Source organism: Meriones unguiculatus, assembly GCF_030254825.1.
Source record: "Meriones unguiculatus strain TT.TT164.6M chromosome 13 unlocalized genomic scaffold, Bangor_MerUng_6.1 Chr13_unordered_Scaffold_33, whole genome shotgun sequence".
Lineage (NCBI taxonomy): Eukaryota > Metazoa > Chordata > Mammalia > Rodentia > Muridae > Meriones > Meriones unguiculatus.
Window position 1 is genome coordinate 7,578,846 of NW_026843645.1, and position 26,254 is coordinate 7,605,099.

The 26,254-nt window shown below is 37.8% G+C and overlaps 1 protein-coding gene across 1 annotated transcript in view; it reads left to right on the forward strand.

Annotated features, from left to right (window-relative positions):
* The first annotated feature begins 2,012 nt into the window (after window positions 1-2,012).
* LOC132650767 (zinc finger protein 625-like) overlaps window positions 2,013-26,254 on the forward strand; it is a 37,381-nt gene continuing 13,139 nt past the window's right edge. The window contains exons 1-2 of the mRNA XM_060376090.1: window positions 2,013-2,124; window positions 2,226-2,385. Coding sequence (XP_060232073.1) covers window positions 2,013-2,124; window positions 2,226-2,385 — 272 coding nt within the window. The remainder of the gene's footprint in view (window positions 2,125-2,225; window positions 2,386-26,254) is intronic.

Sequence of the window (26,254 nt, forward strand, 5' to 3'; positions counted from 1 at the left end):
TAAACCATTCTGAGTGACAGGGCATAAGGTCAGCAGTTTCCTCTCAAAATGTCCAAAATAAAAGAGCAATTAACTGTACATACTTGCAACTATCTTCAAGTTTGTTATTGTTTCAAAATTGTTGTGGGGAAGCTGCATGTGGTCTTTAACTCCATCACTTGGGAAGCAGATAAAGGCAGATCTCTGTAGTTTCAAGGCCATCCTGAACAACCAGGTCTCTTTAGAGAGAATTTGTTTCAAAAATCCAAACTTAATAAAATTGTTGTAAGGAGAACAATGTAACTGAAAATTGAACAAGATTAAAAACAAAGCTAATTCTCCACACTGGCAGTCTGGGTAAGACTATGTCTGTAAGAGACTGAAAAGTGAAATGACATGACATTTTGGAGCAGCAAGAAGATTCTCTAAATACAGCCCACAGTCTTCTTTTTTATTGTGTATGTGTGTGTGGTGGAGTGTTCATGATATGGGTAAAGGATGAATACTAGTGAACACATGGGAAGGTCAGATGGCAACTCTGTGCAATCATTTTTGCCTTCCACCTTTTCAGGAATTCAGGGATCAAACTCAGGTTTCCAGGATTGCCCAGCAAGAGCCTTTATCTGCTAAGCCATCCTATCGACCTGCAGGCGATTCTCTTAAATGACCTCAATTAGATAATAATGAGAAAAAAAATGTGAAGGGTTCCTTCTCTTAAACAATTTCTTAGGGGTGATAAATAATAAAAAATAAATGAGTAGAATATTAGTACACTACTGCTACCAACCACTAACAATCATCCAAACACAGCCTAAGCACCTCCTGAGACAAGGGGCTACAGGGATGGTAGCTAAAATTCCCTGCAAGTGTAAAACTGGAATTACCCTGAAATAAAAGAGCTTTCCCAGCTCTACAGTACACTTGTTATTACATCCTGATTATCTACACATAGCAACCCAAAGAAATACAAATAGGAAAATAAGCCTGCATGTACCCTGTATGAACCAATTCCATCAGAGTATAAGCAGCAATGTATTTGTCAAACTGTTCCTTATGAAGAATTCTCTGATGAATAAAGAGAACAATTAAATCATGTGAAAGCTAAGTGAGAGAGAGCACCTGCAGTGGCTGCCTTTACTTAAAAAGAGTCATTTCATTCTAGAATGCCTGCACATAGGTCCTCAATGTTCCTAGAAATGTGCACGGATCCTGTGGACTTTCCAAGTACCCTGCTTTCTTTTGACCCGGCTGTCCAAGTTCCCCCACCCCATGAGCCCCAGGGCAGGCAGGAGGCAGACCTGGACTCTCTATATTTCCTTTCCGGGAGGACTGGCCCCAGCATCACTTTTCCTCAGGATGCAGGGCACAAGTGTATCCCTAGGAACTCCGCACAGTGTGTTCCTGCCCTCACAACCCCTGCCGCCAGAGGGCGTGGTTCCGGGTACCAGCAGCCTCCACAGAAGCTCTTGGCAGAACCTGGGCAGACTCTCCTGCCCAGCCCGCCAGCTGCATCGCCCGGCCTCGCCCCGAGACCGCTGTCCTGTGGGTCCCTCACACAAGCCCACTGCCAGCCAGACTCAACTGCTCCGCGATGGCTGACACCCGTGGACCCTCTGCCCCTCCTCTGCAGGACACAACCCCCCTCTTCCCCGCCTCCCAGCCGCGATGCCATGCCCAGCACAACCTATGGATGGCTGCTGGGGGCGGAAGCTGAGCCCAGAGGCGGAGGAGGGGGAGGAGCCCGGGGCAGGGGCGGACAGAGTCCAGGGTGGGCGGAAACTGAGCCAGGGGTGGAGGTGGAGTCTGGTTGGGCGGAGGCGGAGCCCAGGCGGCACCAGCCCCACACCCTTACCTGGCTTTTCCCGGTCTCAGCCTACCACGATGAAGTAGTCCAATAACCAAGCCATGACTGCCGCCACCGCGCCCGGGGAATTGGGTTTCTGTTGCCGCCTTCGACATTGCCCACCTGGCCCGGGCCAGCTCAGCGTTTTCCCTTCAGCGTCTGTAGCCATAGCAATGGCGCTTACGTAACGATGGACAATGGAGGCGCGCACTGCACCTGCGCCACGCCTCGCGCCAGCCCCTCCCCCGCCCCACCCGAGAGGGCTAGGCCTTCGGGGTCCTCTGACGCCTCTCGGACCCAAGGCCGAGCTCTTAGAGGCTTGGTCTCTGCCTCAACGCCCCCTCCCCTATCCTTTATTTTCCTGTATCAAGGGTCTTTCCTTACTTCTTTCTCCCATTTGCAGTGGGGGAGAAGGGCATGGAGGGGCGCGGGGTCACTGAAAAGTTTGCACTTCTCTACCGCCTGCTTGCCACTGGCAGCGCAAATGAGGTTCTCCCGCCCTTGGCTGGAAGCTTGGAATTTGCACCGCTGAGGAGGCTTTTGGCTGCACGTGCCCTGTTTATGTTGGGCAGATGGGGATTTTAGGAACAAGACACCGAGCTGGTGGGGGAGGACTTGTGCAATCTTCAGAAGCGCCTATGGTTTCTGGGCTGCTTGGGCTGGGGGGGGTCAGCTTGGGCTTTCCTCTGAGTGCCCAAGAGAGTTGGGTTCCTCCCAGGAGCAGGGCATCAGGGCATCCCAGGGATCCACCTGAAATGGTCCTGTCTCTCCCCGGGGAGCTCTGCCCACCTGAATTTTACTGCTTTCTTTTGTCTCAAAGCTCTGGTAGCTGAAGTAGGTGTTAACTTCCAAGTTGCTCTTTTCCAAAAGTGCAGTCAGATAAACTCATGGGGCTCTTTGTCCAGTCTGGAGATTATCCTAGTCGATTGAGTTTATTTTTTATTTCTTTTTTATTTTTTTAATTTTCATTAGTTACAATTTATTCACTTTGTATTCCACCCTGTAGCTCCCTCCCTCCCTCTCCCCCTCCCAATGCCACCCACCTTCTCTCTTCTCCACTCATGTCCCTCCTCAGTCCATTGATAGGGGTGGTTTTCCTCCCCTTCATTCTGATCCTAGTCTATCAGGTCTCATCAGGACTGGCTGCATTGTCTTCCTCTGTGGCCTGGTAAGGCTGCTCCTCTCTCAAGGGGAGCTGATCAAAGAGCAGGCCAATCAGTTCATGTCAGAGACAGTCCCTGTTCCCAAAATATCCACTACTAATGTTTTCAGATTTGGCTGGCACAACACTTGGATAAGTTTACTTTCTCACTTCTTAATGATTATGAAAATGTAAAATATGTATGCAAATTAAGATTGAAGTTTTCGGGACCTTTGGTTTAGAAAATATTTTAGTGAGGACATCATTTGCTGAGGGGTTTTATCCTTAATATATTGTATATAGTAGATGCTAATGTGCTTAGCACGACACCTAAACCCTCTGCCAATGACTAGCAGAAAGCTAGTGACTAGAGCTGTGAACTCATAGAGTCCAAAGGGTCAGCAGTGCCTTCAAATTTTTCTCAAGCAATTGGAACAGTGAATTCAGGTGGCACTAACCACTCTGGTGACTGCAGGGAATTTGAAACTCCTCCAGAACTGTCTCATCCAGGAAGGGTTTGGATGAATTCCTCCGCAAAAGTTCCTGGGTGTGTCTGAGCTTGGAGAGGAGGAGGGTGTCTTCCTTTCCTCATCCTTAGTGTATCTCATCATCTAACTGTCCAGGCCTGACCTGGGTGCATTTGCCATTTATAAAACCATGAGGGTGTGCATTTGTGGCCTGTGGTCTCCTTAAATGCCATAATCACTATGACAATATTCTATCCTATTCTAATCTGATAACTATAATCCTAGAGAAACTTGTTTTTTTCCAGAGGTCCCGACCCAAACGTGAAGTTGTTGTCATATGCAGTCGATATGGGGGAAGGGAATGGGGTGGAGTGGGTAGGGTGTGTCTATGCGTGCTCAATGCAAGATTTCTTTGCCTGATAAGAAACAGAGAATTAAAAAAAAATCTCACCGCTGGCTGGGAAAAACAGTGGAAGTTGATTGCTTTGTTTTTAATGGCTGAGTATTATCGTTTGTGTGAATGTGCCACGGTTTCTTTATCCATTCTTCAGTTGTGGGACATCTAGGTGGTTTCCAGATTCTGGCTACTACAAATAAAACTACTATAAATCTTGTAGTTGATTAGGTGTCCTTTTCTAGAGCCTCTTTTGGATATATATCCAGTAGTGGTATAGCTAGGTCTTCCCAATTTTCTGAGAAAGCACCAGATCGTTTTCCAAAGTGCTTGTAAAAGTTTACACTCACACCAGTAAGGAAAGTGTGTTCCCCTTTGTCCTCATCCTCACCAGGATGTGCTACAATTTGAGATTTTTTATCTTAATCATTCAGACTGGTATGAGATGGAATCTCAGAGCCATTTTGATTTGCATTTCTCTGATGATGAGGGAAGGTGAGCATTTCTTTAAATGCTTCTAAGCCACTCAAGATTTCACTGTTGAAAATTCTTTGTTTAGTTCTGTGCAAATTATTTAATTGGGTCATTTTTATTGGAGTTTGATTTCTTGAGTCCATTGTATAGTTTGGGTATTAGCACTTTGTTGAAAATAGGATTGATGTGTTCTTTTCCTAATGTGTAGACTGACATTTAGTTCCATTTTATACATAAACAGGTGTTGGATTTTTGGCTTCTATGGACATGATCATGGAATTCTTACTCTTCTGTTTGTTTATGTGGTGGATTAAATTGATGGATTTCTATAGACTGGACCACTCCTGCATGCCTGGGATAAAGCTTATGGGACAGTGGTGGATGACATCTTTTATGTGTTCTTGTATTTAGTTTGCAAGTATTTTACTGAGGTTTTTGTGTCAGTGTTCATTTGGGAAATTGGTCTGAAGTTCATGTCTTTCTTGGGTCTTGCCTGTGATGTGACTGCGTCTTCATAGAATCAATTTGTTAATGTTCCTTCTGCTTCTTTTTTGTGGGATAGTTTGAAGAGTATTGGTATTTACTCTTCTTTGAAGGTGTGATTGAATTCTGAGCTGAAACCATCTGGCCCTTGGCTTTTTTGGATGGGGACTTTTGATGACTTCCTCTCTTTCCTTAGGGAAGATAGGATGTTTTATTTACCTGATCTTGGTTTAACTTTGATAAGTAGAATCTATCACAAAAAATGTCCATTTTATACAGATATAAAATTTTTGTGATGTATACACTTTTGAAGTAAGACCTAATGATTCCTTCGATTTCTGTAATTCTATCATTCTTTTCCTTTTTTATTTTGTTCATTTGGATAGTTTCTTTCTGCCTTTTAGTTACTTTGGCTAAGAGGTTGTCTCTCTGGTTGATATTCTCAAAGAACCAGTTCTTGGTTTTGTTGATTCATTAATCATTTCATTTCTAGTATTTTGGGTCATTTTTATTGGAATTTGATTTCTTGAGTGCATTGTATAGTTTGGATATATACTCTAGCTAGAACTTAAAGTACTATATAGGTTGAAGAGGAATAGAAAAAGTGGGCATTCTTCTCCTGTCCCTGATTTTAGTGGAATTGCTTTGAATTTTTCTACATTTATTTTCTACAATATTTCTACATTTATTTATTTTGATGCTTGCAATCAGCTTGATGTATATAGCTTTTATTATGTTTACATATAGACCTTTTATCTTTGATATCTCTAAGACTTTCATCATGATGGGATGCTGTATTTATGTAGCTCTGTGTTGAAAATAGGATTGATGTGTTCTTTTCCTAATGTGTAGACTAACATTTAGTTCCATTGATAACATTTACTCCTTATAGTTCTGTTGGTGTTCTGTTCAGGAAGTTGTCTCCTGTACCAATGCGTTCAAGGGTCCTTCCAGCTTTCTCTTCTAACAGATTTAGTGTGTCTGAAGTTATATTGAGGTCTATGACCTACTTGGATTTGAGATTTTTTTCAGGGAGAAAAATATGTATCTATTTGCATTTTTCTACATGCAGAGATACAGTTAGACCAGCATGGTTTGTTGAAGAAGCTGTCTGTTTTTCATTGTATTTTTCTGGCTTCCTTGTCAAAAATCAATTGACCAAAGGTATGTGGGTTTATTTCTGGGTCTTTGAATCAATTCCATTGATCAACCAACCAGTCTATCTCTATGCCAGTACCATGCAGTTTTTATTGCTATTGCTGTGTGTTGTAGCTTGAAGTCATGGATGGAGACAACTCCAGAAGTTCTTTTATTGTCTAGGATTGTTTAAGCTGTTCTGTTTTTATTATTATTATTATTATTATTATTCCATATGAGGTTTAGAATTGTTCTTTCAAGGTCTGAAAAGAATTGTGTTGGTATTTATTTGATTGCATTGAATCTGTAGATTGCCTTTGGTTAGATGGCCATTTTCACTATGGTAATCCTATGGATATAGAAGATTAGATCTTTCCATTTTCTGACATCTTCTTCCTTTTCTTTCTTCAGACCCTTGAAGTTCTTTTCATGCAGGACATTCACTTATTTGGTTAGAGTCACACCAAGATACATTATAACATTTGTAGATATTATGAATGGTGTAGTTTCTTTAATTTCTTTCTCAGCCCATATGTCCCTTATGTACAGGAGGGCTACAGATTTTTTTAAAAATTTAATCTTGTATCCAGCTACTTTGCTGAAGCTGTTTATCAGCTGAAGGAGAGCTCTGGTGGAATGTTTGGGGTTGCTTACATACCCTACCACCTCATCGGCCAATAGGAATAATTTGACTTCTTCCTTGCTGATCTTCCTTGATCTCCCTTAGTTGTCTTATTACTCTAGCTAGAACTTAAAGTACTATATATATTGAAGAGGAACAGAAAAAGTGGGCATTCTTCTCCTGTCCCTGATTTTAGTGGAATTGCTTTGAATTTTTCTACATTTATTTTCTACAATATTTCTACATTTATTTATTTTGATGCTTGCAATCAGCTTGATGTATATAGCTTTTATTATGTTTACATATAGACCTTTTATCTTTGATCTCTCTAAGACTTTCATCATGATGGGATGCTGGATTTCGTCAAGTGTATTTTCTCCATCTAATGAGATGACCATGTAATATTGTCTTTAAATTTTTTAATATGGTGGATTACATTGATGACATTTTGTATGTTAAACCATCCCTGCATCCCCATAATGATGTATATGATGTGTTCTTGGATTCAGTTTGTATTTTATTGAGTGTTTTACATGGAAGTTCATGCATGAAATTGGTCTGGAATTATCTTTCTTTCTTAGGTCTTTATGTGGTTTAGGTGTCAGCTTGACTGTGGCCTCATAGAATGAATTTGGCAATGTTCCTTCTGTTTCTATTTTGTGGAACAATTTGAAGTGTATCTGTAATAGTTCTTTTTGAATGTCTGACAGAATTCTGCACTAAAACCATCTGGATCTGGGTATTTTTTTGGTTGGGAGGTTTTTGATGATTCCTTCTATTTTCTTAGTGGTTATTGGATTGTTTAAACTTTTTCCTGATCTTGATTTATCTTTGGTAGATGACATCCATCCAGAAAATCAATTGTTTCCTTTAGATTTTTTAATTTTGTGGAATAATTTTGAGGTAAGTCCTAATGATTTTTTTGGATTTCCTCATTGTCTGTAGTTATGTCCCCCTTTTTGTTTCTGATGTTGTTTACCTGGATACTTTCCCTCTGTCTTTTAGTTAGTTTGGCTAAGGGTTTGTTTATCTTGTTGATATTTTCAAAGAATCAGCTTTTGGTTTTATTGATTCTTTATACAAGTCTCTTTGTTTCCAATGTATTGATTCCAGCCTCAAATTTGAATATTTCTTGTCAACTGCTCCATGTTGGTGTGTTTGCTTCCTTCTGTTAGGGAGCTTCCAAATGTGCTGCTAAATTACTAGTATGGCATCTCTCTAATTTCTTTATAAAGGCACTTCACTTATCAAAATGTTGTGAGCTTTTCTCTTAGCAGTACTTTCATTGTGTCTCATAAGTTTGGGTATGTTTTGCCTTCATTTTCATTGAAAACTAAAATGTCTTTTATTTCTTCCTTTGTTTCTTCCATGACCAAGTGGTGTTTCTCTTGTTGAAGTCTAGCTTTAATCCATGGATGTCTAATAAGATTCATGGAGTTATTTCAATCTTCTTATATCTTCTGAGGCTTGCTTTGTGACTCTTTTTATGGTCAAATTTGGAGAAGGTTTCATGAGCCTCTGAGAAATGTTCTGTATATATTGGTTAGGCACATTTGATTCAATATGTCTGTTAGTTTCTTTATTTCCCCATTTACTTTCTGTCTTGATCTGTCCTTTGGAGAAAGTCAGTGCTGAAGTCTCTGAATATTAATATGTGAGAGTCAATGTGTGATTTAAGCTTTAGTAATATTTCTTTTATGAATGATGCTACCCTTAGATTTGCATCACAAATGTTCATTATTGAATGGTAGTGGTGGGTTTTTTCTTCAGTGACTATAAAGTGTTCTTCCCCTTCTCTTTTGATTAATTTTGATTGAAAACTTATTTTTGAGTCATGAAAATGGATACTTCATCTTGTTTCTTTGGGGGGTCAATTTCCTTTCAAAACCATTTCCAGCCCTATACTCTGAGGTAAAAGCTATCTTTATTCATCATTATTTTTAGAGTAATCACCCATACCTAAGAACAGTCTCTCTCTATTATCCTTAATGACCTATCAAGGCACACACTCAGAAGAATTCTCTACAAGATAATACACAGCCAACACCCTTTCCTAAGACTTAGAGAAACAGAAGTGAAGAAATTAAACATCATAAACATAAAATAGACAAGTCCAGATAGCAACAGCTAGAATCATAATCATCTGAAACCGAGATAACTAGACACTACAGTGAAATCAAAATCATTAACACCCAAGACACCAAATCACCAAAATCCTATTAGAGGAGATCCTGAGAAATTTAATATAGCCACAGAACAAGACAATGATTTCAAAATATAGATAATTCAAGTCTATAACAGAGGATATGAATAAAACCTCAATGATGTCTGTGAAAACAAACAAAAAGTGAAATAACACACTGAAGATAGTTGAAGACATTTTATTACATAGGAATCGATAAAATTAAAAACTGAGGTGTAACTAGAAATAAAAAAGTGAAGAAGTCTAAGAAACTCAAGTGATAAGCTTCACCAACACAGTCCAAAACATGAAAAAGACATTCTCATGACTAGAGAAAATACAATTCCTTAATTTCTCATCTATCAGATTCTCTGTTTCTTGATTTTTACTGAGCTCTTTATTTTGGTGAGTTTTATGCAGAGTGATACATAAGGATCTTTCGAATTATTTTATGTGCATACTTCTAGTTTGACCACAACAATGTGTTGAAGATGTTGTCTTTTTTCCAGTGTTTATTTTAAGATTTTTTTCTTTTAAAAATATCAAGTGTCCATACGTATTTGGATTTCTGCTTGGGTCTTAGATCTCATCATCGACTAAAGTGTTTGTTACTCTGCCAATACCATCCTGTTACTTACTACCATAGTTTTTAGTTCAATTTAATCTTTGGATAGGCGATCCCTCTTGCAATTCTTATTTAGGATTGTTTTAGGTTTAATGGTTTGTTTGTGTTTCTATTTGAAGCTGAAAATTGTCCTTTAAACATCTGGTAAGAACTGTCTGGAATTTTGATGAGGATTGCACTGAATGTTGATGTTGACATTGTTTTAGGATGGAGAGTTTTACTCTATTAATCTTACTTATCAATAAACAGGGGAGATCTTTCTAGCCCTTGCCCAGGCATAAAAATAAACCATCTTCAAAAATACAGCAGATAACTGAAAATCTGCATAACAAAAGACCACCATCATTCTGAAAATGTAGAAGTGTACAGAAAGCTAAAATACTTTCACCAACTACACACCCAAATAAAGGCTAATATTCAAATGCATAAATAAGTCAAAAGAAAAATTAGATAGTAAGAAAATATACAGTACAAATAAAACACACATATAATTCTAAATAAAGAATTCTTTATTAGTATTATTAACTACAGTTAATTCACTTTGTATCCCAGGTGTAGCACCCTCTCCCAAACCCTCCCAATCCCACCCACCCTTTTCTTCTATGCCCCTCCCACAGTCCAATGATAGGGTAGGACCTCCTCCCCTTCCGTCTGACAAGAGTCTATCAGGTCTCATCAGGACTGGCTTCGTTGTTTTCCTCTGTGGACTGGTAAGGCTGCTACCCCATCATGTGGAAGTGATCAAAGAGCCATCCCATTAGTTCATGTCATGTCACTATTTGCAGATGATATGATAGTATACCTGAGTGACCCCAAAAATTCTACCAGGGAACTCCTACAGCTGATAAATCCATTCAGCCAAGTGCCTGGATACAAAATCAACTCAAAAAATTTAGTAGCACTCCTACATACAGAAGACAAAAGGGATGAGAAAGAAATTGGGAAAACAACACTCTTCAAAATAGCCTCAAAGGACATAAAGTATGTTGGTGTAACTCTAACCAAGCAGTTGAAAGACTTATATGAAAAAAAAATCTTCAGTCTCTGAAGAAAGAAATAGAAAAAGATATCAGAAGATAATTCTTAAAGAAATAATTCAAATGGCTGAGAAACATTTAAAGATATGAGCAAGAACCATAGTCACTGGAGAAATGGAAATCAAAAGTAGTTTGAGGTATGGTCTAAAGAGAGTCACAATTGCTAAGAATATTCAGACATTGCTAGTAGGAGTACAAACATGTTTAGTTAAGGACATACTTGTGGCTTTTCCACAGCAAGGTGGGAATTGTTCTGCCTCAAGAACCAGCTACACTACTCTTGGGCATATATCCAGAGAATGTTTCATCCTTCCATGGAGACATTTGTGCAAACATGTTTATGATTGCTCTAATCAACACTTCCAGATATTGGATATAACCCAGACGTCCATTAACAGAAGAATAGATAAAGAAAATGTGGACATTTACACAACAAAATATTACTCAGTCATTTTACAAAGCAAACCATGAAATTTGAAAGTAAATGCATATCTGCAGGCAAACTAGAAAAAAATCAGTCTGAGTATATAGTAACACAAGTTCAAAAATACAAATATGGCATGTATCTTCTCACATGTTAATATTACATTTAAAGTGAATGATAAGCAATGCACAGTACATAAAACTATGTAGGATACACACAGAATAAGGGACTAGTGTTCGAGAACAAGTAAGTAGATCTCCCTAGGAGAGGTCAATAAAATAGTTATTGATAGATGGATGATGGGCTCATAAAGAAGAATTGGTTGGAAGTGGGGAAGAGGACATTATGCAAAGTAATATGAAGAGAAACAGTGAAGATGAAATGTCAATTGAATGTTACTGTAGTAACCTAATACAGCAAAAGCTGCCTAAAATATATACATATCTGAAGGTGATCCAGATGAAATAAGATGAGAGAGTCACAACAGGATGTAACTTGTCATAAAATTAAATATGGGTTATATCTACTTGAGGTGGTGGCCAAAGGAGTCTTATTAGAATGCCCAAACAATGCACACTTTTATCAAGATTATAATTTGCTCTCCATAAATTCACTGCAAGTTTCTATCACTGACTACAGCATTTACACAACTCACTGAACATAAATTAAGCTGGTGCCTACATAGAAATTTCACTATATAGGTATATTTATCTATATCTGGATTGATATATATAGAGAGAAATAGATTTATTTGTGTATGTAATCTGTATATATATTTTTAAATTTCAGTAATCAAATTTTGCAAGATTATACATAAGAGGCATCAATTAATTATTTTGTTTGTTTATATACAAGAATTAACAGTACATCTCTCTTTCACTTTCCTACATTCAAAGCCTCTTGCAGTTTTAGCTGTTTTGAAATTTCATGGCTGTGTTTTCATGAATGGATTTTACATAAGTTAGATATCAAATTTTGATTTGCATTATATTGTATATATTTTATTATAATAATATATATAATAAAAATCCCATGAATTATATCAGTAGTAATTATGATAAATAGTATTACAGTAAAGTAGAGAAAGTATAGAGATGAATTACTTTTCTTTTTTGGTTGTTATTAAGAGATAATTGACTGAGTCCAGCCATCTCAAGACTTCTGCTGCCAGGTTCAAAACGAAATTCATATTCACAGGCTCCAAAACTTACTCCTATCCTGGTTCTTAAGGTGATTAATGTTTGTCTTTTAATCAGGAAAGAATGTAAAGAGGAAAGTGGCTGATAATCTAAACTAAGCACACACATCATAAATGTGTTCCCTGTCATGACTTAAATTGACTATGAGCAGCTTGCCCCCTCTTTTTGTCCTGTATAATTCTGAATTTGGTGCCAGACGTCCAGCAGGAGGTCTGAATGCAAAAGCTGAGTTGAAAACCCTGAACCCAGGTGTCCTGCATAAGGCTGAGTCACTAGTGTTTACTTTCTTGGTCAAAATCCCATGTCAAAGTATGATTGAAGTCTTCTTCTCCAGTCCCCCTCCATGTCCCTCCTCTAGTCCACTGATAAGGGACATCCTCCTCCTCTACTATCTTACTCTAGCTTATCTGGTCTCATCAAAACTTTTGGGATCTACTTTCCTTGTTGCTTAGTTTAAGCCACCTTGACTGGTAGAAGTGATCAAAGAGCTATCAAAGTGATCAAAGCATGACTGTCCCTGCTCCCCTTCCTAGGAAAAATCAAATGTTGAAACTACTTTCACAACAGCAATCCAAAACAAACAAGCTGTTTTTGGATGACCGACTATTTTGTCTCAGACTCTGGTGCTCTCCAAAGTCACTGTGGACCATGATGAAATCATACAGATTGTTGAAGAAAGAACCAAACATGTTTTTCACCCACATGGAGGAACCAGGTGCAGAGCTTCAGGGCTATGGGATTCTAAGAATACATGGATGAGAGAAACAACAATAAAAAGACAGCAAATTCAAAGCAAGTCTGGCTACAGTGACAGAAATATCTCAGCACTGTGACCCTCAGTTGTCTGGAATTTGTTACAGTAAAGTGCGCTGGCCTGTCATGAGAGCTTTTGGGTAGTCACAGACTGAGAGCCTGAAGCAACAGTAGGAAGTAACTGTAGCATACAAAGTCTTCTCTGACACTGTTGAGTCTGAACCTCTTCTAGGAGCTAAGCCAACAATCTCATTGAATCAATCTCAATGCAGGGGACTGACTCTGTGTAGTGAAGAGCCTGACATGTATTTGCTTTTGGTTTGCCTCATCCTCTTCCTGCAACCTGTGTATAACATGAGGATGCCTCTGCTCGGTTGTGGTTATTACTGGGAGCCCAACACCTACATGGAGGCCGATGTTAACCTTGCTACATTTATCCCCATTTCCATCCCACTTGATCTACCCCAAAATGTCCGGAATCCTTTTGACAGAGAACCAAGTGAACTATGGAATGCTGATCTGTGAGTACTCGCTTGAATGTGCTGATTGTTCTGAATAAAAGATAGTACATGACCTACTAAACACATGTAATTCCATTGAGAATAATGAACTAGATACAGAACAATTTGAAAAACAGTTTCACATTTTTTCCTGCTTCATTGTTCATTTGCACACATTTCCACTTTTCTTTGTTATGTTTCCAGTCAGAAATAAATCAGGAATAGAAAAAAAAACAACTTTTGTGTCCACTCCATGGTGTGATTCCATGGTCAGACTTACATATTTTTAACACAGTGACTCTAATATGTCAAGATAAGTTTCTATTCTTCTCATGTCTATTGGGCCATCTAAATGTCTTATGATTGCATATCTATTTCTTTCCAGAGACTTGGAACATTTCTGCTAACGTGAACTTGAATATCCCTATGTCCTCAGTACAAATATTAGTATCTGTGATTTCACATGCTCTGGCTTTAGTATCTTAAAAGTATCTCAGAGTTTATACACTGTGGTCATACTTATGACTTATTTATTTATCACTGATATTGTAATAAAGTGTTCTGAAATTCATGTCTTTCATATTCTGTCTTCTGTTTATTTAGCTCTGCTGGACACCCAGTTTTCTGTGATTTGATTTTAAACTTTATGATTTTCATTTCCAAGCTTTCTATCTGTCTTTCTCCTCCTTTTGAATCTCAATTTTATCCTAGGATTTGTCTTATATGGTAATGAGTCTTTCCTGTGTATTGCTGTTTATTCTATTCCTCATCGAAGTTCTCTTGGAGACTGTTGATTCTTGTCTCAACGCCCAGTTGAATTAATTGTTTGTTTCTGTCTTCTCTGTTCTTCATCTCTTTACTTTCTGAAGTATTCACCTGCTACTTTATCTCTCTGAGAAACTGTGAGTTAGGTTGTTGGTTATTTATGGTTATTTATACTGTGGAGGAGTATTAGGCTTTTTCATATTCCTGTTTTTCAGTTGATGTTATAATTGGTACATGTGTTCATTTGAACATCAATTTTGGGAGTAGGATGATCCTTTGATGAAAAGAACTTCTTGAAACCTCAATACATATTTACTCTCTGAGCAGGAAAATAAACACAAGTTTGTGGTCCTGGCAGTTGTATTGTTAAGGAGTACTTAGACAGAAAATCACACACACACCAGGATTCCTAATTAATTTTAGAAGTAAAAAACTCTTAGGAATGCTTTCACAAGATAGATAAACCATAGTTCAATAGCTCACTGCAACTGGAGAGAAGGAATCCAAACACAAGAGGAAGGAAAAGGCAATCCTCAGATATAGACAAAAGACAGAAAAGACTAAATTGTTAATTGAAAGATGTTTTCATCTAGATTCTGTTTGACTTGTGATAGGTGGATCAAGTCTCAATTCCTTGAAGTAGTTTTTAAAGTTTACATAAAGATATAAAAGTTTTAAATATATTAACATGTGCACAATCTGTAATCTATTCTGAAATCCTCACTGTAGGAAAAGCAAGTGTCTGTAAACACCTGGAGTACACTCATGCTTTACAGCTAAAGCTTGGGCACACACACACACACACACACACACACACACACACACACACACACACCATGGTTCTGGGCTGATAAATGAACAGCCTTTCCTCTCTCTGAATGTGTAATGGCAGATATGATTTCAGCACAATGAGAAGCATTGAAGTATATCTTCATCAGGAATGAAAGGACACTAAAATTTTGATTGTGTAACTATGAGAAGACTAGCCAGTGCTATCACCTGGTGATTTTCAGAGCATATCAGAACTCCAGTGATTCATTTTTTAAAACTCTGAAAGTTTGACATCTTTAAGTCTCATTTTCACATATTTTAAACCACTTTCTCAGACATTTACAACTTGCAGTTACATACCTTAAATCACCTCCTTAGACATTCAAAATCTACATCAACTTTAAAGTGTTTTTTCCCCTATCCAGGCATTTACCAGGAGACAAAGTTGTCTGATTGCTGGGAGAAATGATTGACAAGCAAGTTCTTTTAAATGAAAGAACCAAAAGAGCAAACTGTTAGGTATTAGTAGCTCTAGTTTGAATTTCATTAATTCTAATTTTGTGAGATTAGATATTATAGTGTAGTAAATTCTACAGTTACCAGGTTCTGGAAAAAAAAAGCACCATGCCTTTTTCAGCAAGGAAACTGGTAACTGTAGAAAAGAACAAAGACTGACTTTCACGTATGATATGGACGGACCATGCAGCTGAACCCTGTTCAGAGGAGCTGCCTAAGGTTTCTTACCTCTACTAAATTTCTATAGTGACAACTTGCTGTCAACACATCAAGACATCTGAGAGGTATGACCTTGAGCAGGCGGTATAATCTGAATTTCCTCTATATCTGTCAAAATGACAGAGACTTAATATTATACCTGGGTAAACTGTCTAGGATCATCCATAACAATCTCTGCTCCTTTGTAATGAGCAGACTTTGACAGTCTTTTGATGTCAAACAAAACAGCATTAAGGCTTCAGCTGCCACACAGGGCATCACCAGTCTCCAAACACCAGACTCATGAGGACTGAGAGTTTTTTTTTTTTTTAATGGAGAAGGAACTTGGCAAAATTAACCTGCCTTGGCCAATCAGAGTATGGCTTTTAACTTAACAATGTCCATAGGTTGGGCAAGGATGTATTGGTGGGAGAAGCTTGTGGTTCAGTTGTCAACATTACCGCAGTTGAAATATAATCAAAGAAAGGCCATTTCTGGCTATCTTATTTGTGGATAGGCATAGCTACTGACTCCAGAAATCTGTCAGAGAAAGCCTTTTTTATTAAATTCCTTAATTCCATATTTAGCAGAACCCTCTGAGGGATTTGATGGAGAGTGTCTAATTTATTATCATATTTTTCACTTGAATATTTTTATTAATTAAATCAATTTACATCTTAGTCATATGATGCACCTTCTTTACTCACAATCCCACCATCTTTCCCACATCCCTCTCCCCTATTCTGCCCCATAACTACACACTATAGCTCCTGGAGTCTTATGATAACTGAGTTCGTCACACTCCCCTGTGGTCTGTTAGGGCATTACAATCAGGGGAAAGTGATCAACAAGCAGAAAACATAGTCCATGTCAGAGTTATATCCCTCTATCTTAACTACTGGGTCCACATGAAGCGTAATCATCCCTTCAGCTACTTACATGTAGAGGACCTAAATCCAAAACCTTGCATTGTCCTTGGTGGGTGCTTCAGATTCTGTAGAACCCTCTGGGCCCTGTATGATTGGTCCTGCTGATCTTCATGTGGAGTTCCTGTCACACATATATAAATGAATAAGTATATAGGTAAAACCAACTGAATACATTGTTTAGTCTTTAGTATTACATTTATGTGATTGAAAAAAAATCAGCCTTTAGCTCAAATGGAAAAAAGAGATAATTTATTGTTGAATAAATCTGAGAGTCTCTGAATACAATTAAGGTCATCGCTAATCCCATGTTACAATGTGAAGCAACATCATGAATTTTTCATAGTAACTGAATAAAGAAAGCTATAAATCCAGTACATCACTGGAAACATCAGAGAGGCGGTTAGCAGGAAGATGGAGAAAGTTATCATACAGGCCCAAGATGCTATATGATGTCATTCTTGTCTTTTAGATTGGCAGAAGCCAGTGGTGTGCTGGGTTACTACATTCCAAAATGATTTTATTAATTATATATAAGAGATCATCTCAACAGAAAAGGTGCCCAAGAAATGACTACTCAGGGTGTGTCAGGTATCCTGGACTATGGTCATGAGGCCCTAAAACTACTACATTCCAATCTTTCCATATTATTAAACTTTCTATAGCCAGTCTTTGCAGACACAGCTCTTTCCAGGAGTTCTCATTGATACATGTATACATTCATACAGTTCAATATTTAGTATGGGATAATCCCTGGGAAAGACTGATTTTCTTTCTCTCAGTTGTTCCTAATTTCCCGGTGTTGACCAATAGATGCCTTCTCAACATAGCATCTAGACATATATCTCAGATTAACATATTATATCCAAAAGGCATTTCTTCCTGGTGATGATAGGCAGAATCATTCTTTCAGTAGAATCTAGTGGCCCTCAGGCTCATGATTTCTGTTAAGCTAACTCTGTAAGTGTCACCCAGACTCTTATCTACCACAGGTTTTGAAAGAAGCTTCTTAGGACCCATCCTTAACCACTGAAGCCCATGAGTGAGAAAGTTCAGCCCACGTACTGAACAGTTATCATTCCTCCCCTTGAGAGCACTTTTGTGCTGTCTTAATATACTTGGGGTTTTCCTCTCTTTTATATGGTAGTATAACTTACTTTTTTTCTTTCACTGCCTTACTTAGGAAACTCTACTTCTTCATTTAATCTGCAAGCTTCATGAAACACCTTTTCTTTAGTTACTATTTTTTTTTACATTTTTGTAAAGATTAATTTTTACATTAGGTTTACAGTGTTTTGACTACATGTTTGTGTATGTACCACTTGTGTGCATGGTTCCTTCACAGGCCACTGGAGGACACCCTAGAATTGGTGGTACATATTATTGAAACCTAAAGCTAGCTACTAGGACTTGAATCAGGTTCCTCCACAAGATCAGTAAGTAGTCATAACATATCAGTCATTTCTCAAGGCCCTAGAACACTATTTTACACAGGTTTATTTATTTTTATTTCATGCCTTGAGTGCTTACCTTCTTGTATATGTGTGAATTCCCAGATGTGCTGGTGCCCAAAGATGCCAGAGCTACACATGGTTCGAAGGCTACCCAATGGGCACTGATAACTAATATTAGCTTTTATTCAAAGGATTCGTTGTGCCTAAATGCCTGGACATCTACCTATCCCCCAAAGAGACACTTTAACAGTAGGAGTGCATACAAACAAACTTGTTACAATTTTTAAGTGAGTGTGAAATAAAATCATTTCAAAATAAAAGGACATGTAACTGTTATCTATATTCCTAGTGAACACATTAGTAACTCTTCCATATCCTGATGCTTCTATGAACAGAAAGATTATCAGCACCTATATATTTAGCAGTCATTTAACTCAGACAAGTGACAATGTACAGAAATAAAAAAAAATATTACTAGATGCAGTTTAATTTCTGAGGTTTTAGGAGCCATTCCATGATGTTCCTAAGTTGTCCAGGGCTTATTCACAAAAGCTTCAAATGTCACAGGAAATGTCATGGCGTAAGACCTCGAAGTTTCTGAATTTGATAAAGAATTTCTGAAAAGAAAATGACTGACTATACTCATCACTTTATCCCTATGTGTTTAGAACAAAATGGAAAAACTATCAAATTTTGCTGACTGTATACTTTGCCATTGAGGAGATCAATAAGGACAAACAATTGCTTCCTAATATAACCATGGGTTTCCATGTCTACAATTCCTTTAATTCCAACAAAAGAACACTGGAGGGCCCTCTGATGTTCTTGTCTGGAAGGAGTGATTATATCCCTAGTTACAAATGCAAAACAAAGCAGAAAGCTCTAGGAATCATTTCAGGAACCAGGCCGGAATTTTCTGCTGCTATTGGAACACTTTTGGAGCTCTACAAAGTCCCACAAGTAAGTTAGGAAAGTATTTTTGTTCACAGTCACATAGAAACCTGACCAAAAGAAAACAAACAATTGTTTACTTTTGCAGATTTTAAAAGCAGTGAATGAATTACCTTAGTATGGCAATGATTAGTAGGGGAAAGAGTGTGGTGAAAAGCATGAGCAGTACATTCTGATAATTTCGAAGCAGATAACTTAATAGTATTCATGATTCTATCTCTAAATGCTGGCAAGAAGTTCTGTGAATACTGAGGCTGTATTTGCTCACAAGTCAAATTCTACAACACCTAAGTGCCAAATCTAGCATATAAACATCTGATAATACATTGAATGGTCAATATCTGACATAAGAAAATACAAAGTACAGGACATGTTATTAAATTTGCAACAATCCTCCAGTGAAAAATTTTCAAGGAATTTTTATGATATCATTCAGGATAATACACCTCAGAGAGCAAAGAATATCTACATAGGTATACTCCCACTACTGAGTATTTCCAGCCTATACTGAAGCAAAGCATCCATCAGAAGGCATTAGTATAAACAAAGAAAACATTGGGTGAGCATAAGGGTAGGAAATAATCAAGATCACAAACCCCACAGTGTGGCTCTGATTGTTATCACTTAGTTAAAGAATACATATCTGAAGAATGAACCCATTTCCTCTCTTAGGGTGATGTCCTCAAATATATAGAACATCAAAATCATTTTTTTTTCTTTTGCTTCTTCAGGTCACATATGGACCTTTTAATGCTGAGCTAAGTGACAAAGTTATATTCCCATCCCTTTATCAGATGTCTCCTAAAGAGAGAGGCCTAACCCATGGTGTGATCTCTTTATTACTATACTTTGGCTGGAACTGGGTGGGGCTTTTTGTGTTTGATGATCTGAATGGAAAAGAGTTTCTCTCTCACCTGAAAGCAGAGATGGCAACAGAAGATATCTGTGTGGCTTTTACACAAAAAATCCCTGCTTATTGGAAGCTAGGGTTAAAATATGTTGCTGATTTGGTGGACCTGAACCAACATACGCAAGTGAATGTGCAGGTATTCTATGGTGATATAGATGCCTTGCTAATATTCTGCCTTGATAATAGAATATTTTTAGCCAGAGGGAAGGTGTGGTTCATGGCAAAGCAACACTTAATACATTTAGATTCTGCAGCAGATGAGTATTATTTAATATACTTTTTCAGAGGAAGTGTATCATTTTCAAAGAAGAGAACTATCCCTGGTTTCAAGAACTTTCTTGAGGATCTTACACCCTCCCGATACCAAGGAGATTTTTATTTCTCTAAATTCTGGATTGATAATTTTCTTTGTTCACTTCCTTCTTTGCCATGTAAATCTCTTAATCCCTGCCCAGTGAATATTTCCCTAAAGATTAATCACAAAAAAATTGATCTGATGACCATTTCTGAGTCTAGCTATTCCATATGGAATGCAGTGTATTCCATGGCCCATGCCCTCCATAAAGTGCTGTTGAACCAAACTGAAATGGGATCTACAGAAGACAGAAACACAGACTGGCTTTTACCATTTCAGGTAAGCCTCACTCATATGCAAGGGAAGCTCAGGATCTAACATTACCACTAAGTAATTTCTGTGGTCAAGCCATTAAAACATTTTCATCTTATAATTAAAAGTATAAGTCAAAATGGAAAGGCTTCTGTCATGGTGTATGTGTATATGTCTGTAATTATCTTATATGATTTTGGGACTGAAAGCACTGACTTGAAGACAGTAAGTTTGACTGTCTTTTAACAAATGCTTTCATAGTGTGAGATGAAATTCTGTAACATACAAATGTAATCCATGTAAAGATAAAGCAAGTTTAATATTAAAATTTATGTGCTTTCATGGAATATGTCAAGTTCCATGAGGTATAGACATAGTGACCACATCCAAAGCTGCTTTTTCACATAAAATGAAATTTAGGTTAATAACACAAGACCATAAGAAGAACCTTCATGGAAAATAAATTGCCTATTCTAGAGTCATGAGTAACTGAAAAGTAATTGCTTGTACAATTTTTTATTCTTAATTGCTTAAAATGAAGTTAAAACCTAACAGTGCTTCCATCTTAAATGTTAGAGCATAAACCAGTTAATAAGCTAAGACTATATCTCCATGCATTAGAGATAAATGTATGTGTTTGGGTTTTAAACCAACAAGATATAAACAGGAATCATCCACACACATACGAGCCTTGATGATCACCTTCAAATAGGGTATCATAAAGAAGACTGTTGATCAAGTAAATTTAACTTTAAATTCTATCAAAGACAGATGAACAAAAAATAAATTCTGAATGTATAGTGTACGATGTAATCTTGAGTATTATGGAAAACAATAATATTTAACATAGACATTGTCACTGTTTCTGAACAAGATCTACCAGAGATGTGATATTAGGTAAGTTTGTATAACCCTTCTCTAGATAACAGAGTACCTAAGCAACAGTTCTATAATATAAGTAGAAATTAGGTAACATAATATTGAATATCATAAGTTGAAGTATTAACCTGTTTAATTTGTTAAATATGGAATTAAATCATTCTGGGGGCATGATTCAGCATTTAAAAGCATGTGATTCTCATACAGGGTCCCTGAGTTTGGTTGTCAGCACACATATGGTGGCTCACAACTGTCTTTAATTTCAGCTCCATGGAATCTAACACACTCTTTTGCTTTCTGCAGGCATCAGATATGCACTTTGTGTATATATATACATTCTTGTAGGCAATAAACAAAAACAAAAATAGCACATATGTAGGGGGCCTGAACTGTCTCAGTGTTCAGAAGTACTTCGTGCTCTTGAAAAGACCCACAATTCCTATTATCTAGATAGAAGCTTTCAACTATCTGTAACTCCACTTCTAGGGTTCCAGCACCTTCTTCTGGCCTCCAGAGGCACCAGACACATTTGTAGGGCATATTGTACCACATAGTGTTCATATCAAAGCTGAAAGTCAAATGTTGTAACAGAAAACAAATCAAAGAAAAATGAAGGCAGGTAATGGGTCTCTTTTCAGTTTCCTGAATTATAACTGACATAAACTTTGTACAGATTTAATGTACATTTTAAATGAATCTGGAGTTTTGCATAAACTCTTAATAATATTATCTCATTGTAATCTTATATATATGTATACCAATTTTCCTAATTGAAATACACACATATTAATTGTGTGGCATCAGAAAGGACATATCTTAATAAATATGAATCCATTGATTTTCTCCAAAAAAATTTATATTTTCTAATTAGAAATATTTTGCTGGTGCTGGGGAAAGTTACAGGGCCTTGTTCTCTCTAAGAACATGCTCCACATTTTCTATACCTTAGATACATTTCTCCTTGTGTTCAGTAGATCTTATATTACTTTCATGGGGAGAACTGTTCATCTCACTAAAACAAGCTTGGGGGGACACCTAAACAAACTAAGCCTCTTAAAAAACAAAGCCATGTTAGAGAGAGAGAGAGAGAGAGAGAGAGAGAGAGAGAGAGAGAGAGAGAGAGAGAGAATGGATTTCTCTTAAAGGTCATCAAACTGTATTTGTATGGGCCACTCATATCAAATGATGTCTCTCTTCAGCTGCATCCATTTCTGAGGAAAATTAAAGTGACAAATGCTGCTGGAGATGAAATAAGCTTCGATGAGAACAAGAAAATTGTGGAAACATATGACATACAAAATTTTGTGGAACATACTCAGCATATTTCATTACTAGTTAAAGTGGGAGAGTTTGTCTTCAAGAGTCCACAAGATCAAGGCCTTTTCATCAACGAAGTTCTGATTAAATGGCCAAGCAACTTCAATCAGGTCTGGAAGTTTTCAATATTTAATTTGTAGAGAAATATTTGTAAAGAGTTACTAAAATAAATTGTGTGATGTCTTTTAGATATTTTTAAATAATTGTTTTTAAATTTCGGTTTATTTTCTTTACATGCCCCAAAATGGTCCCTCTTTCCTCATCTCTCAGCTTCCCCCTCTCCTCCTTTTCCTCTCTTCTACTCTCTTTCCCCCAGAAAAAAAAATGATCTCCCCTTCCACCATATCAACCCTCTCCAACACATCAAGTCACATCATAACTGACCATATTTCATCCACTGAGGCCAGGCAAGCCAGCCTGCCAGGGGAAAGTGCTTCAAAAGCAGACAATAGAGTTCATGTTTGAAACAGCCTCCCCACCTCCAACTACATTTGCCAGGCGACCAATATGAAGAACAAACTACTCATTGGCCAACTGTGTGCAGAGGGCCAAGGCCCAGACCATGCATGTTCCTTAGTTGATGTCTCAGTCACTGTAAAACCCCATGTTTCTCAGTTAGTTGTCTCTGTTAGTCTTATTTTGGAGTTCCTGTCCCTTCCAGGACCTTCCAACACTTCCACAAAATGGCTGGAACTTCTCCCCATGCTTGGCTCTATGTCCCAGCATCACCAACCAACTAAAGGGTGGAGTCTCCCAGAAACCTGTTCTGTAAGGCTCTCTACTGTTGTGATGGGTCTCAGGTTGGGTCAATTATTATTTGGAGTTTTTCCTCAATCTTTATTCCTTCTTTATTCCTGCACTTCTTGTAGGCAAGGTAGGTTTTGGATCAAAGGTTTTGTTGATGGGTTGATTTCCCCTCACTACACTAGTCCTGCCTGGCCAGGAGGTGGTCACTTCAGGCTTCATGTCTCTCCCTGTTAGGGGTCTCAGTTATAGGAACACCCATATCCTCCCACTGACCTCCAGCTTGACAAATATATTACCTTCGTTTCCCTTCTTGTTCCCAGCCTTAGAACCTCCCACTGACATTGTCCCTACAGCTGGTCCCAAGTCTTGTTTCTCTCCCAATTACATCTCTTATCCAGTGCCCCCTCTTCATCCACTTCTGGTGTCTAATATATATATCCCCTTCTGAGTGGCATTCCAGCACTCTCCCTTGGGCGCTCCTTATTAGCTTCTTCGTGTATGTGTATTATGGTAGGTTTATCCTGTACTATAGGTCTAATATCCTCTTGTAAGTGAATATATACCACATGTGTCTTTCTGCTTCTGGATCACCTCACTAAGGATGACCTTTTCTAGTTTCCGCCATTTGCCTGCAAATTTGATGATTTTCTTGTTTTAAACAGCTGAGTACAGTTCCATTGTGTAAATGTAGCACAATTTCTTTACCCACTCTTTGGTTGAGGGACATCTAAGTTGTTTCCAGTTTCTGATTATTAAAAATATAGCCTGTATGAACATAGCTGAGCAAATGTCCTTGTTGTATGGTAGAGTATATTTTGGGTAAATGCCTAGGAGTGGTATATCAGGGTCTTGAGGTAGAACTATTTCCAGTTTTCTGAGAAATTGCCCGCTTGATTTCCAGAGAGATTGTGTAAGTTTCCACTCCCATCAGCAACGCAGGAGTGTTCCCCTTTCTCCACATCCTTGCCAACATGTGTTATCACATAAGTTTTTTATCTTTAGCCATTCTGACTGGAATAAAATGGAATCTTTTTTTTTAAATGGAATCTTAAAGTAATTTTGATTTGCAATTCTCTGATGACTAAAGACATTGAGCATTTCTTAAGTGCTTCTCAGCCATTTGTGCTTCCTGCTGTGAATTCTCAGTTTACCTTTGTACCTCTTGTTTTAATTGGATCATTTGATTTGCTGATGTTTGATTTCTTGAGTTCTTTGTGTACTTTGGATATCAGCCCTCTCTGTGATGTAGGGTTGGCGAAGATCTTTTCCCAATCTGTAAGCTGCCATTTTGTTCTAAAAACAGTGTTCTTTGATTTACAGAAGCGTTACAGTTTCATGAGATCCTACTTATTAATTTTTTATCTCAGAGCCTGTTATATTGTCATTCTATTGTCTGCTATGCTAATGAGTTCCAGATTTTTCCTCCATTTTATCTTCTAATAGATTTAGAGTCTCTGGTTTTACTTCAAGATCTTTGATCCACTTGGACTTGGGTATGTGCAGGATGATACATACAGGTCTATTTGCATTTTCTACATGCAGACATCTAGTTAGACCTTCAATTTGGTTCTATTGATCAACCAGTCTGCTTCTGTGCCAATACCATGCATGTTTTATTTTTATTGCTAAGTAATATAGCTTGAATTAAGGAATGTTGATACTGCCAGAAGTTTTTATTGTACAGAATTGTTATCTTGGGTCTTTTATTTTTCCATATGAAGTTAATGTTTGAACTTTCCAGGTCTGTAAAGAACTGTGTTAGAATTTAATGGGAATTGCATTTAATCTGTGGATGGCTTTTGGAGGATGGCCATTTGTAGTATGTTAATCCTAACAATCTGTGATGATGGGAGTTCTTTCCATCTTCTAAAATCTTCAGTTTCTTATTTCAAAGACTTGAAGTTCTTGTCATACTTGTCTTTCAATTGCTTGGTTGGAGTTACACCAAGATATTTTATAGTATTTGTGGCTATTATGAAGTATGTTTTTTTTCACCTAATTTCTTTCTCAGCCTTATTGTTGCTTGTGTACAGAAAGTCTACTGAATTTTTTTGAGTTAATTTTGTGTCCAGACACTTCACTGAAATTGTTTAGCAGCTGTAGGATCTCACTGGTAGAATCTTGGGGGTCACTTATCATCTGCAAATAATGATACTTTCAGTTCTTCTCTTCCTGCTTATATCCCTTTGATCTCCTTTGTTTTATCACTCTGGGTAGAAATTCAAGCACTGTATTGAGGAGCTATGGTGCAATTTGCAGCCTGCTCTTGTCCCTAATTTTAGCAGGAATGCTTGAAGTTTTTGTCCATTTAGCTTGATGTTGGCTATTGGCTTGTTGTATGTTGCCTTTATTGTGTTTAGTATGTGTCTTGCCTCCCTGATTGTATGATGACCCTCTGAAAATTTTAAATGATTCTTATAGTCTATATTCTTAGCTCTATTGTAATTGTGAGCTTGTCTGTGACTGAACACATGTACTTGTTAGGGCCATACTCAACACTGATTATCTTCCTCTGTTGCTCTCCCTTTTATTTTTAAACTGGTTATCTCTCTGAAACCTATGCTTATTGTTTTTGCCATATTCAGTGGAAAGCATTTCCTTGACTTTCTCTTTTCTTCATGACCACAAAATTTCTATTACAGGAATATTTTCTACACCCATCTTTTCTTTCTATCCCTTCCGCATGTTCAGTTCAGGTATTCATGTTCATGTGACAAGAATGTTAAACACTGGGGGGCGGAGCCAAGATGGCGACTAGCACACACAGTTTCTGAGCAGTGGGATACCTGATCTTCTGAGTTGGAGAATGGAAGGACCCCCAACCCAGGAAAACCACAGCGAGGCTTTCTGAACACCAGAGAACATCGCAGGAGTGACAGAGAATACGCTATATACTCACCGAAACCAGACAGAAACATCATACAACCTGAACACACCAGGCGCTGGGCCTCCC